The sequence below is a fragment of the Zeus faber genome (genome assembly GCF_960531495.2).
Source record: "Zeus faber genome assembly, chromosome: 3".
In the NCBI taxonomy this organism is placed as follows: Eukaryota; Metazoa; Chordata; class Actinopteri; order Zeiformes; family Zeidae; genus Zeus; species Zeus faber.
The window spans coordinates 35,738,483-35,752,300 of NC_137190.1; the positions used below are offsets into that span (position 1 = coordinate 35,738,483).

Sequence of the window (13,818 nt, forward strand, 5' to 3'; positions counted from 1 at the left end):
TCAGCTCTGATGGCAGCGGATATCTCCCTAATGCTATTTTCTATGGTGGTACAAACATCAGATTTGGTTGCGTTCACATCTGTGCTTGTTCTTCTACTTGGAAAAGTGTAAAGGAACAGCCATTCACATGTATGTTGGAATTTCAGAGCCAATCGCTCGCCCCCAAGTTCACCAAGATAAGAGGCCTGACATCACGGCAACACGGTGGCGTGCACTGCAGACGGTGAACAACGTTCCTTTTGTATCAATTTTAAAATACATCTACTGTCGTTTTAAACTCCTATGTAGTTTTTATGTTATGTTAACACGGAGACCACCAACTTGAATGACAGATTTATGAGATCCCATTGAACGCAGCATCACTTACTGCTGCCTCTCGACCTGATTCAAACTTGGAGTTGTCTTATCCACCTAACGCGAGCGCGGGCAGCAGCCTTTACCAACAATGGAACAGAACTGGTGGAATAGTGAAACCAGTTGTTTCCACCAAAAAGGTATGAAATAGTAAGGACACCCACGATCTAAAGCAATCCCCTGTCCGTGTCCATATGGTAATTGACATCACAGCAACCCAGAGCCGGAGCTCGAACTCATCTGTCATGATAATAAAATAATAGAGTGTGCTCCGAGCCAATAAAATCTGATATATTTTACAATATATCCACTTGATTTGTCCACTTGAGATGACAAAACAGAGTACTGGCAGCTTGTGAGAAGTGCCGGTACGCAAGAAAAAGTCCCAGTACACCAAAGAGTAAAACGCTGAAGTGCCGGTACTATGTACCGGTGAGTTCCAGCCTACTTCAAGCACTGCTGGAGAGGTGCATGTAAGCTACGTCGGTGGCCTCTGCAGGCTACACTGGTGACAGATACCTATGGCGTACCTAAGGTATGGTGGCTACTCAATCAGAACAATAAAGCTCCTTTACTCCTAGGAATCACGCTAAAAGTTTGACCACGGGTAAAACAAAAAACTTGAAGTAGGACATAAAAATGTGTTACAAAGCTTCTGACAGTGTACAATCACTTTCAGTAAGGAATAAGACCTCTCTTGCAACTCACAATTGTCTTTGCCCCAAAATGGAAATATTTATGATGTGTGTAGTCCTTTTTTAGGACCTACGCGCCTATTGCCGTTTTCCCACGTGGAATCCGGAACATTGCTAGATTAAATATTTCTGGCAAAGGCTCACATTGGCTGTATGGAGTCTGTTCCCACATTAGATGACTGTTATTGTTGTGCATTATGTCCAGTGTAGACGCGTTTGGACAATCTGTCGGCAATGAACGTACAATCTGAATCGGTTTGGTTTTTTCCTGACTCTCAGAGACCAGCGCTTCACTCCCTGTCTACCCTTCCCGCCTGGACCGACTAGGTTCCCTCTGCTGACAGCCTGGGCATAGGCTCTGTCCCTGAATGCATTAACCCTAACCCAATTGTGGAGTGGGGATGATATGGTTTGAGCAGCCACAACTGACCTAGATGATTGGGATCAGAGTGGCTGCATACCTGTTACATTTACATTTAGTCATTTAGCAGACGCTTTTATCCAAAGCGACTTACAATTGTTCAAACACTGACGGACGCAGCCATCAGGAGCAATTAGGGGTTAAGTGTCTTGCTCAAGGACACTACAGCATGCTAGCAGGAGGAGCCTGGGATCGAACCAGCAACCTTTGGATCACTAGACCACCAGCTCTACCTCCTGAGCTACCATCCCCATGCCCCTGTTGCTCATTGGTTGGTCTAACGAGCAGCAGGTAAAACCCCCATCCCCACACACAGTCAGGGTCGGAGCCCTGTCATGACACATATCTATTTGCTCCTGGCTAATTCCAACTGGCCAACTATTTACAATAAACTGGTGTTTACAACCCCCCCTCTTCTGTGTCTCTGTGCCAGAGGGCCCTGAAAACGCCACTTGGATGTCGTGGGGTAGGCTAAACTGGCACCTGTACAGGGACTCTCTGGCATGGGGAAGGGACAAAGAGGGGCCGTCCGAAGACGCCCTGTAGCCACCAATGCATCAACGTGCATGCCCCAGCACAAACCCTCTCCCGACTGGCAGCTGAATATGCATATATATATATACCCCTTATATATCACACTATGTGTGGATGTATAATTGATGTATGTGCGTGCAAAATTGTGGGCGCTGTGGCAGGGTAGAAATGTTGGGGGGTTTGGGGGAAACGTGCCTCTGCCACTGTAAATTACGATCCCCAAAGCATTGGTCGGAATTTCGGCTCTAGAATGAGAAACATCTGCAAAAATGTTGAGCGAATGTTTTCACAAAGTAAAACATTTTAGTGAAGTTCATTGGCTTAACAGATAACTAAAACATCAATGCTAAATAAAGGTACCACAGAATTAAGGAAATTTAAGGAAAAAAAAAGTATGGGGAAATATTTTTAAGATTAAATGAAAACCAGATGACAATATATGGTAGAAGGACACCAGACGCGCGGCATGGCACAAGTGCACGCTTCCTATTGAATCCATGTTAACCACCGCCAGGCTACACCACCTTTTCCATAGAAACATGAGATAAAACTACATAGAAATGTTTTTATAAAGAGTCCAATCAATTTTAATTTGTTTTATGAGTCCACATTGTACTGTACAAGAGATTACAGCGGCTGTTGGATTTGCTTATTGATCAAGACCTGTTTTAAATACAAAGAACACAAAATCTCCTCTCAAAATCTCGTCTCCTTCAGTGTGTCTCTCTGGTCGACCCCGCCACACGTCACAGTATTATCCAAAAAATTATATCGCTGTTGTTTCCAATACTCCTCCTCTCTCTACAAAAACATCGACCCATCTGCAATGAAGAAGAAGAAGCAGCTTTAATTGTCACACAGCACACCACACTACAACACATGCATGCACACACACACACGCTTTGGATGGGGGCCGGTGAAATGAGGCCTCTGCATTTAACCCATCCTTGGCTTGTCCTTCCTCCGGGGGCACATCCAGGAGCAGTGGGCAGCATTCATGGACACGCCCAGGGACCTGGTGACGAGTGTCCATCGCTGGTCAGACAATGATGAGTGCATGTTTTTGGTGGGGGTCCTTACTGACGTTAGGTGGAGGAAACCCCATGTGAGCATGGGGAGAACATGCAAACTCCACACAGAAAGGCTCCTATTTGGGAGATAACCTGCCCGGAGTACAGTGCCAACAGCGCCCCAGGTGGGAATCGAACCCAGGACCTTCTTGCTGTGAGGCAGCAGTGCAATGCGCTGCGCCATCCGGTGAAAAGCTATTCGGCGTGCAAGGCCTGTGCCTATGCCCAGTGGACTTATACCATACCTTTTTATGACATACAGTTTTACATGAATAATTTCGTAATGTTAGACATTGACATAAGATCTAACATGTGAGGATCACTCAGAGGAATTGAAAATATCCTAAAAATATTCCTACTCCAGAGTAGGACGTAAAATGTAGTTATGAAGCTTGCTACACTTACTTTATTTACTTTCAATAAAGTTTTTTTGTTTGTTTTTATTGAAAAACAGGCAACAATGGTTGCAATTGACAACAAAGTAACACATGGAAATCATAATGACGTCCTGTATGTTAAAAGTTGGTTTTATTCTTAGGCCTGAAATCACATGGAATAGTGGTAGCCCAAATTTTTTCTCAGAGAATTTTACCGCAGTTCACGAGTTAGAGAGCAGACAACAACAGATAGATTCAGTTGTAATTTGACTGAAGATAATATGCAAAATACAAAGTAATAGAAGATACGAGATGCTGATGGTGGATGAGGAAAGAGAAGGGTATGATGTTGGTGAATTGGTGGCTCGACATGTTGATGAGTGGGATGGGATGGGATGGATAGTGAGCTTGATCAAGGATGGAATTCCAGGAGCCTTGACTCGTGATGGGCAAAAGAGCCTCGAGGGCATCACGCCTCTGACATGCCTTCGGATCCCCCTGGTGGTTCCTAAAGGATGGAAAAAGGGAGCGAGAGAGGAGAGAGATGGAGACTGGGGAGGTGGTGGGTTGCGAAAGCTAAGACAACTGCAAGACGGGTGGATCTGACAGATATATGTTTGTATATGTCAATTGGTAGTAGGTGTGTTTGGGTTGTGGTCTCCACTCATCAGTTAATTCTAACCCTACTTAAGATGAAGAAGAATAAATACAGGCCCAGATGCATCAATGCTTCTCGTTACATCCAAAAGTTGGAGTGTCCTATCAAACGGACAAAAAACAAATCAGTTTGCCACAAATAGAATGAAGTGTCTTTTGCTGTGTCTGTTGAAGAAAAGGTTCCTGTACACAAGAAATAATGAAGGCTGTCTCTCCTGCTACCGGATGCCAGAATGATGAAGGATATTTCCCTGTGAGTATATGGCTGATATTGACCTTTAGTGAGATATGTTTGTGAGTTATGTTGGTCTAGTTGGGAGTAATTGAGATTCCCAATGAAAATGAGCCCCCATGCAAACACACCTGAAACATGAATGTACTTTTTTAAATGTGATTTTCTTCTTCTTATTCAGAGTGAGACAAAGGACACTCTCAGGCTCTGCGAGTCCATGGCCCACAGTCCAGAAGATTATTCTGGGTTGGCTGACCAAAAGGAGGACCTCCCCCCTCCATCTGAATCCCACCACAGTCTCCAGACCAACAAACCTCTCTCTGAGTCACATATGTAAGTATCATCCAAATTCTTCTTAGTTACTTAGACAGAAATTGGCAACTGTCATTTCGGGTTTTTCAGAAAGAAAACAAATTCATGGAGATATTCACCAAAGGTCTGTTGCATTAAAGGGGACCTATTATGCTTTTCATTTTTTTCTGTCATATACAGTATATAATGTTGTGTCAACAACGTGTCAAATAATGAGGTAAACCAATGAAAAAGTAATCCCTGTGAGGAAAACACTCAGGCTTCTCACCGCTCTGAACGCTCGGTTTGCATTGTTTTTTTTCTACTCTCTGCACAAGGTGACGTCAGCTTGTCACAGGTTACTTTATGTGCTCATCTTTTCCATAGGATCCGCTGTGCATTTCTCCAAACAAGACCAATAAAGAATAGTGTGTTTTTATTGTAGATGTATTTATTTTATTTTATTTTCTGACGTTTACATGACACAAATAATCCCCGTGTCCCACTAAGAGTCCCAGTGCGTCGTGGTGCGGTGTCCGTGTCTCCCACAAGTCTGGAGCACGGCAACGAAAGTCGGAAAAAACTTTTAAATTTAGTCTTGTAGATCGGTAATAGGCAACCTACTTAAAATGAGTTTTACCTTGTAAAACTAATTTTATGCTATCACTAATCCTTGATATATTGTGTTAGCTGTACAAAGCTGAATCAGTCTGATGTGTCTTTATCCAGGACTCACCCTCTGTCAACGTCAGGCTTTCTCTCATTCACCACCTACAGTTGGATGGAGCCCATCATGTGGGGGCTGTTCAGGAAAAAGCTGGACCTCAGCTCTTCTTGTCTGTCTCCCGAAGATGGAGTTGAGAGGAACCAAATAGAGTGAGATGCTCCTTTTCTCACAAAAGTCAACTCGGTAGTCGGGGAAAATAGGAAGAAGAGAGTTTATTAACATATAAACTTAAGTAATTGTATTTATTCCTATGGAACTCTATAGAAAACAAAAGTAATGGTTGGATTTATTCCAGTACCTTATCACCTACCTTGCTATTTGACCAAAAGGAAATTGTTATAATAACGGTTCATAGAATAATCTGTAGAAGTTCATAACCTGCCGGTCTATGTAATACTTACCTCTGCCTTGTACCAATTTGTAGTACATTCATCTATCTGACATATCTCCATTCTGTATTGAAGGCTAACAAAGATGTTTGAAGATGAAGTTGAAAAGGTGGGGATGGAGAGGCTCTCTCTGGCCAAATTGATTTTTAACTTCCAACGGACCAAGTTTCTGCTGTCCACCTTAGCTGGCCTTGTCTTCTTAATCTGCATCTTCCTTGGATCAGTAAGTTGCCATTTTTGCTGAAAGAATTATATATATATATATATATATATATACATATATATATATATATATATATATATAGACTGCAACAAGCAAGTATTTTAGTAATCAGTTAATCTGTATATACAAATAGCCTATCCCATATACATAACTCTAGTCCCTTCAATTTTGTACCCCCACTTTGAGTCTATTTTATTTTTATTTTATTTTATTTAAATTATTCTATTCACTAACTGCGTAACAGTTTAGGAATCAATTAGTTTCAGTGAGTTAGCTATGTAGAAATTAGGTTAGCTATTATGTTCGGTTTAGTAACTATTATGCATAATCTCCGGGTGCGTTGCTAAGACATTTCACTACATATATGTATGGAAGTAAGTATATGTATGTGACAAATAAACCTCTTGAATATTGAATTTATTCATTATTTTGTAAATTTATTGCAATTACTCAGATAAATTTTTTTTAAACATGTGCTTATCATATACACCGTATATATTTTTTTGGAGAAAGGGTTACCAATCAGGATAAATCAAAACAAGGCTTAAATATAGTGGTGAAAATGTATGATGTGATATGGATGTAACAAGCATGTGCTAACTCACCAAAAACAATTATTTAATAAGTTATAACTCTGCCAAACTGCTTGAGTGTTATTTGATATCGGCTAATGTCCAGGAGAGGGCTTTACAGGGCGGTGCATGTGTTTGGAATATTGTCGTACTTGGCCCAATATACAGGTGCAAATGCCCTTGCTTGTGAACAGGTTGACATTAGTCATTCACAGGGTTGAAGACTAATCGTTACATCATAACTTAAAAACTTATGTTGACAGTCAGAGTGAATTCAAAAGCGATTGGATATGGTGGATATATGATTTCTCAACCCAGTCCTCAATTACCCCCTGTCCTGCAACTTTTAGTTCCAACTCTACTCTTGCACATATGAATTAATTAAGGGACACACATTTTCATGACCCGAATGACTTGTGCAAGGTTAGAGTTGTGATGACTGTCACAAATCTTTGTCACTCTGAGCTGTCTGGCAATGCAGGCATATTTAACAAAGCGCATCTGAACCAGATATTATATAGTTCAGATAGATGCCTCATGGTCATAGGGCTTGATGTATATGGTCTTGATGATTGGCTACTGCAAGGTGGTTAAAGACTGTAAAACTTATAGTGCCATAGCCACCTATACATAATTTACATTTTCAAACTTCAACTTATTGAATATTGCTGCGATAGCAAAATCTCAAGACTTGACTTGGACCTGTGACCAAAGACGTCTGACTCAGACTTTCACATTCATTTGACTTGCAGACATCTCTGGTCCAAGCTAATGTTAAACTTACTGTATATTGTGAACAAAATGTGCCTTTTACCCTCATTGTGGCCCTTACTTTGTTCATACAGTGGTACCTTGAGTTACGAGCGCAACATACTAGTTTTTCGAGTTACGAGCCGTCGTTCTGTCGATTTTTTGTATTGATTTGCGAGCAAAAATGTGAGTTACGAGGAGCAAGCTTCAGGTAGTCGGAGTGGCGAGCGAATCCGGCCAGCATCCCGCGTCTCACCCCTTCACTTCACGTGGTTACCTGAGCGTGGAAGCATCGCTTTTGTGTTTTGTGCCCGTGTTTTGTGCTTTTTGTGCAGTTATTTTGCCAATATTTTCTTTTAGAACCATGGGTACGAAAAAAGTAAGTGCTGAGAAGAAGAAGCGGATGATGTCCATTGACTTAAAGCGCAAAATAATACAAAAACATGAGCGAGGTGTGCGTGTGATGGAATCGAATGGAGCGTAGTACTTCTACGATATGTACCATACTGAAGCAGAAGGAGGCGATAAATATTACGCCAGCCAAGGGCGTTAAAATAATGTCTAAGCTGCGGACCGCTGTCCATGAAAAGATGTTGGTGTGGTTGACGGAGAAGCAGCTCGCAGCGTGACGGAGGGTAACATCTGCGAGAAGCCAAAAATGATCTACACATTCTCTTTTATTGTGTTTTATTATGTTTATATACAATATTTGTTATTTATAAATACATTTTTATTTTTTTAAAACACATAACAAAAAGAAATTGGGGTGTTTTTTTGGGGGCTGGAACGGATGAATGGCATTTCAATTTATTTCAATGGGGAAAATTAATTCGCTTTACGAGCAGATTGAATTACGAGCTCTGTCACGGAACGAATTAAACTCGTTAGTCAAAGTACCACTGTATAATTATGTATTAAATTATGTGTCTCTCCTTTGCTCACACAGGCCATTGTGTTCTTTGAGGTCATGAAGTATCTGGAGCATCCAGAGATCCTCAGTGTGGGCCATGCCGTGGGTCTCTGTATAGCCCTTTTCATCACAGAAATCTTGAAGGTGTACTCCATGTCCTTTATGACTGCTTTGACGATGCGGGCAGCCATCAGGGTGAAGGGAGCATTGAGCATGATGGTCTTCAAGAAGATCCTGATGCTCCGTGGAAACAGTGCCATCTCTTTAGGAGAGGTATGAATATACATTTACTTACCTGCCTTGTCACCCAGGATTGAGTTGTATGTCCTCAAGCCCAGAATGCGTTCTCAATTTTCAGGGACTCTTGTGGCTTTTCAGTGTGTTGACTCTGCTTCACACGGGGGGGATTCACAATATTGCTTAAAATCCAGTTGAGTCCAAACTGACATTTAGCCAAACTCAATATTTTTTTATTTAGACTATCATAAATGGAGAGCAGCTTAAAAAGAAAAAAAAAGATTAATAATAAGTGCCCACACCTGCACAATTTTTAAATTATCTGGCAACAATGACATGTGTTTAAAGAGTGCTATTATTGGAAAGCAAACGTTTGTGATTACTTCGGATTCGCGCTCATACAGAAACAGACAAGTTGGGAAAATCATCATTTTCGGTCACATGTGAAAAAAAAACCTTAACCCAAACCCTAACCGTAACCCTAACCCTAACCCTAAGCACTAGGAGGGGGAAGTTAAGCATCCAATTGAAATACTTATATTTTTACGCTTAAAATATTCCATTTGGGGTGAATGTATATGCAGGTTAGTTGTCAATTATTTAACATGGTGCATACGTATATATGCACAATGTAATTTATGAAATGAATGAAATGAAATGTATTGGCTAATGCTTATATTGTGTGCATATAGCCTCCAGTAACAGAAATCAACAGTATATTGCTGGAAAATGCCTGTAAACAGGCAGAAACCTCCTGCACTCTCCTAATGACAAAATGTACAGACCCCCTGGGTAAGCCTCCACTCAAACCTCTGTAGAATTGTTGAGCTTTTGTTTATTGTCATAGGGTTTGGCATAGTTGATTGTTACATAAATAAAATTGTGGTCAATTTTATTTATGTTATAATGGTGCTTTTGCCTTTCTAATTAAGAATACAATGTAGACGAGAATGAAGATATGCATTCTGCTTTGTTTGATCTTCACTTTAGTTTGAAATGGAAAAGTTAAGTGTTGTAAAATGGATCCAATCGATTCGATCGCATTTTCACATGGCTTCTTCCCTAGTCATCCAAGGAAGCCAGAACAATGCATCTAGGCCTTTTAGTTCTGGAGATATTACTGAATTTAAGGCATTTTTTTAAAGGCCTAGGATTCATTTGGTTAAATAGTTTGCTTTCTATATACTTTTTAGCTAAATCTATAATTCTATAAATTTTTCCACTTTAGCAGCACTCACTGCATGAAGTACTTTATAATTAGCGATAAATTATAGCCAGTACACCCATTAGAAGAAGTAAACTTAGATGTCATTGATTCAGAGGTTTTTGGGAGCCAGTTTTTGCGATCGTCCATTAGCCAAACTGCAGTTTCAAGTTCGGGAATTGCTTTTGTCTTGGTTTTGAGTTGGAGTTACTTTAGGTCTTTGACTTGACTCTGATTTGATAGGCTTCACACTTGACTTGGACTTCTGTTGGATAGACACAACTACAACATAGTCAAGTGAAACCACTGTCTTATACTGTTGGACATTGGGAGCTGCCCAGTGCATCCACAGTCTTCTATTGGACTGGTGACAAGCAGCACAATCACACTAAATAGAAGAATACATGTTAAACCTTAATGTTCTTTCTTTCTTTCTTTTACCATCTAGATTATCAATGTCCTCACAACTGATGGCCACAGGGTGTTTGAGGCCTGCATCATTATCACCTTGTTAGCAACGGCACCTGTGATGCTGTTGGTCTGTGTGATCTACTCCATCTACATTCTGGGTCCAGCCGCTCTCATAATACTCCTGGTCTTCCTTGTCCTCTTCTTCATGCAGGTCTACAGACTCTCTCAGTGCCCACATCAGTTGCTAAACACCTGACCACCAATGCACTCTCAAATCTGTTATCAATCTTTCACTAGCTTCTCCATTAAAATGACATACACTTAAAGATGACCTCCACAGCAAAGCAACACTAAAGTCATTCAACAGGTCCAGCCATAACTGTTACCTCTCCAATCTTAGCAAAAGGCTTGTAACAGGGGTTGGGAATGTAAATGGGGTTGGGAACTACAATGCATGGGTTAGCTTTCTAATTAGCTAATTTAAGAGACTTCCCTCAGTTAGAATCCATAGAAGAGCAGGAATCTGAGGCACAGGCTGTAGTTTAGGGCTACAGTATATTGCTGGACTCTAGAGAGTTGGATCCTTTGTTTTCTGAAGGCAAGCAACAGTAGGTAAGAGAGGCCTAGAGTGGATTTTTTCTTTAATATAAGTCAGCTTTATTGACTTGGAGTTTTAAAATCTTAAACTCTAAGATTGAATGACAGAAATAGAAGAAAACAGGGTATTCAGTTTAAAAATTCAAAAGTAAAGTACAATAACCGTTTAAAAGCAAAAACAAAAAACAAGCATATGGTGATTGTCTGAAAAGACCCTTGAGATCCTACTTAAAATGTTGATTTTGTCTATAGTAAATAAGAGAAATAAGGCCAATCAATTTACTATGAGGGCATCATCGTCATGTTTTCATATCGAAACAATTATTTAAGTGGGTGATTTAACTCCTCTGTTTTGGTCCCAATGTCACAAGGGTCTAGGTAGCTGCTTATTTTATATGCCTAGAACTGGGAAAGTACAAGAAACATAGGCCTCGTCTACACTATATTGGTATTTCTAAAAACGCAGTATTTTCTCTACGTTTCGGCCTCCCGACCTCATCAAAGGGTGTTTAAGGTCACTGAAAACTAAGCTTTAGAAAAACTCCTTCCAGGGTGGAGAATTTTCAAAACTCGGTTTTCTATGTATTCATGTGGACCGCTGAAACGTAGGTTTTACATATGGTAATTGTTGTTTCACACATTGAGCATAAGCCAGAAACCTACAATGGCAGACTACCAGTGTCTTTTCTTATGGCTAGTAGTATTTAATTTAGGGTGACCACATTTTCAAATCCCCAAACCCAAGTGTATCGCATGTTCATGCATGTACACATGTATGCTCTTATGCATGCACCATAGGCGTTTCCATGAGGGTGGGGGACTATTGTAATAATAATAATAATAATAATTATTATTATTATTATTATTTTTTTTTTTTAAATTGTGGTTAAAACCGGGACAATTTGGTAGTGAATGTTGAAAACTGCTACATTTAGTGTTTTACATATCTGTAAAGCAGCAGCAGGAAACGGGGTCAGTAATTAAATACATGTTAATACATCTAGAATTTAAACACACTTTTTATTTGATTTGTTTGGAGAAAAGATTGCTCTGATAGGAGTTGCTGAGCTCCGATCGGCATAATGGCATTGGTTTGACATCACAATTGAAAGCTCTAAAAACACAGTTGCATAGCGCCAGCTTTTATTATCATGACTCCCAAATGATTTGACATATACATACATTTTTTTATATAGACTTTTCACTAAGGTAACCATAAACAATTTGCATTTAAGGATTTTTGAATACTGGATTTTTAATAGCTTTGCATCTGATTAAAAATAATTGATCAGGAATGCCCCCTACAAAAGTATCTATGCTATCTATGTAGGGGGTAAGGTATTGACTGTGTTGTACAAATTATACAGAGTTGCTGATATGGCTTGACAAAGAATTCAAGCTGTTGTTGTGATGTTTGACATTTCACAACATAAGACAATGCATCCTCGCAATTCTTATGTGCATAACTATTTTTGCTTTCCTTTCTGGAATTCATTCTAATCAGGTCTGTGCTGTGCTTATGAGCCACACTGATCCTGGGCCGAATAACCTAGACCCAAGACAGGTGTTGCTGTTCAAACCACACCATCCTCACATCACAATATCATATCTAGCTTCACTTCTCCATATCTTCATCATTAAGTAAAATTGCTTTTCATCTCTTCTGTCATTAATGTTAACGATGTGACTCTCTGTTTAGGCTTGTACGGCTGTATTCACCAACATTTTCAGAAAGAATGCTGCTCGATTCTCAGACAGCCGTATCAATACCACAAGCGAAGTACTGTCCTTCATCAAACTCATCAAGATGTTTACCTGGGAAGAAGCCTTTGAGAAGATCATTGCAGGTGAAAGTTGTCTAACAGAACTAGCTCAGTGTTATTTATTTAGTAGGGCATTCGGACAATGTAGGCACTGCAACAGAGGGACAAATGGACAACAATACCAATATCACTCCTGTGTGTCCAGTACACAGTTTGGCTTCATGCCAAACCTCTTGAAGCAGTTTGGGGTGTCCAGGTACAAAGCTGGGTAAGGAATCGATATGCTTAAGTTACACAAAGTCACCTTGGAAATTGGCCAGAGCATTAATAATAACGGGAACAGGAGGAACAGAGATGTGGTTTCAAGCTTTTAATTAATATATTTCTGTTATGTACTGCAAAGGAAAAGAAGGGAGGTTTAGTTCATAAGAATAGTTTATATACATAAAAAAGATGGAATTTTTGAGGATGTTAAAGAGAGGGGCAGGTCAACTGCGGGGGAGGGGGGTTAACTTGTTGAAGGCGGGGATCCCAACTCATCCAAGAGTGCCTGTCCACACACACTGTAAAAAAAAAAGTGAAAATGTGGTGCAATACTCAAAACCGAATGCAGGTTAGAGGGATTGGAAACCCTAGCTGAAGCCCCCACAGTACAACTGCACCCTGCTCCAAAGACCGTGTCGGACAAGAGATGGTTAATCTTGAAAGACGGTTGGTTTGTCCATGAAACATACAATGATAACTTCATCCTCATGAAACAAAAGTACAAAAACACAAGAAAAGGAAAATAACCAAAAGGAAAACTGTTCACATTGAAGTCTACAATTCTCTCATACGAAAGTTCCCAAGTATGAAAGGCACACTACAGGGTAACTAAAGATTCAAGATTCAAGATTCAAGAAGTTTATTCGTCACATACATATACATACTTTCATACATATATGCAGTGAAATGTCAATGCAACGCACCTGGTGATTACACACAATATGTTCTAGACGGAACACAATAGCTACCTTAGAATCCTCAAGTTTAAAAAGCTACCTAAAGTTTAACAAGTTAACTAATCTGGCAAACTACAAATAACTACAAGGGAAAAAACAAGGAGCACAACAAGAGGTAACTTAAAAGGGTAATTACAGTATAAAGGCAAAACGACAGCGAGGTGGTGTGGTGATACCACAATTCACCATTGGATTAACCCCTAATTAGAGTACATGTCCAGGTCAGGAAACAGCACAGTTATATTTTAGGGTCCTATGACTGGTCTATATACACCGATGAGCCACGACACTAAAAACACCACTAATAACCACTAATATTGTGTACAGTATGTCCCCCTTGTGTCAAAACAGCTCTGACCCGTCGAGGAATGTACTCCAGAAGAGCTCTCAAGGTGTCCTGTGG

General features: G+C 40.2%; 1 protein-coding gene across 1 annotated transcript in view; it reads left to right on the plus strand.

Annotated features, from left to right (window-relative positions):
• Window positions 1-7,656: 7,656 nt before the first annotated feature.
• LOC307227912 (ATP-binding cassette sub-family C member 12-like) overlaps window positions 7,657-13,818 on the plus strand; it is a gene marked incomplete at its 5' end in the record, with an annotated part of 46,436 nt that continues 40,274 nt past the window's right edge. Inside the window, 5 exons of the mRNA XM_079997352.1 lie at window positions 7,657-7,671; window positions 8,239-8,475; window positions 10,092-10,265; window positions 12,351-12,498; window positions 13,767-13,817. Coding sequence (XP_079853478.1) covers window positions 7,657-7,671; window positions 8,239-8,475; window positions 10,092-10,265; window positions 12,351-12,498; window positions 13,767-13,817 — 625 coding nt within the window. The remainder of the gene's footprint in view (window positions 7,672-8,238; window positions 8,476-10,091; window positions 10,266-12,350; window positions 12,499-13,766; window position 13,818) is intronic.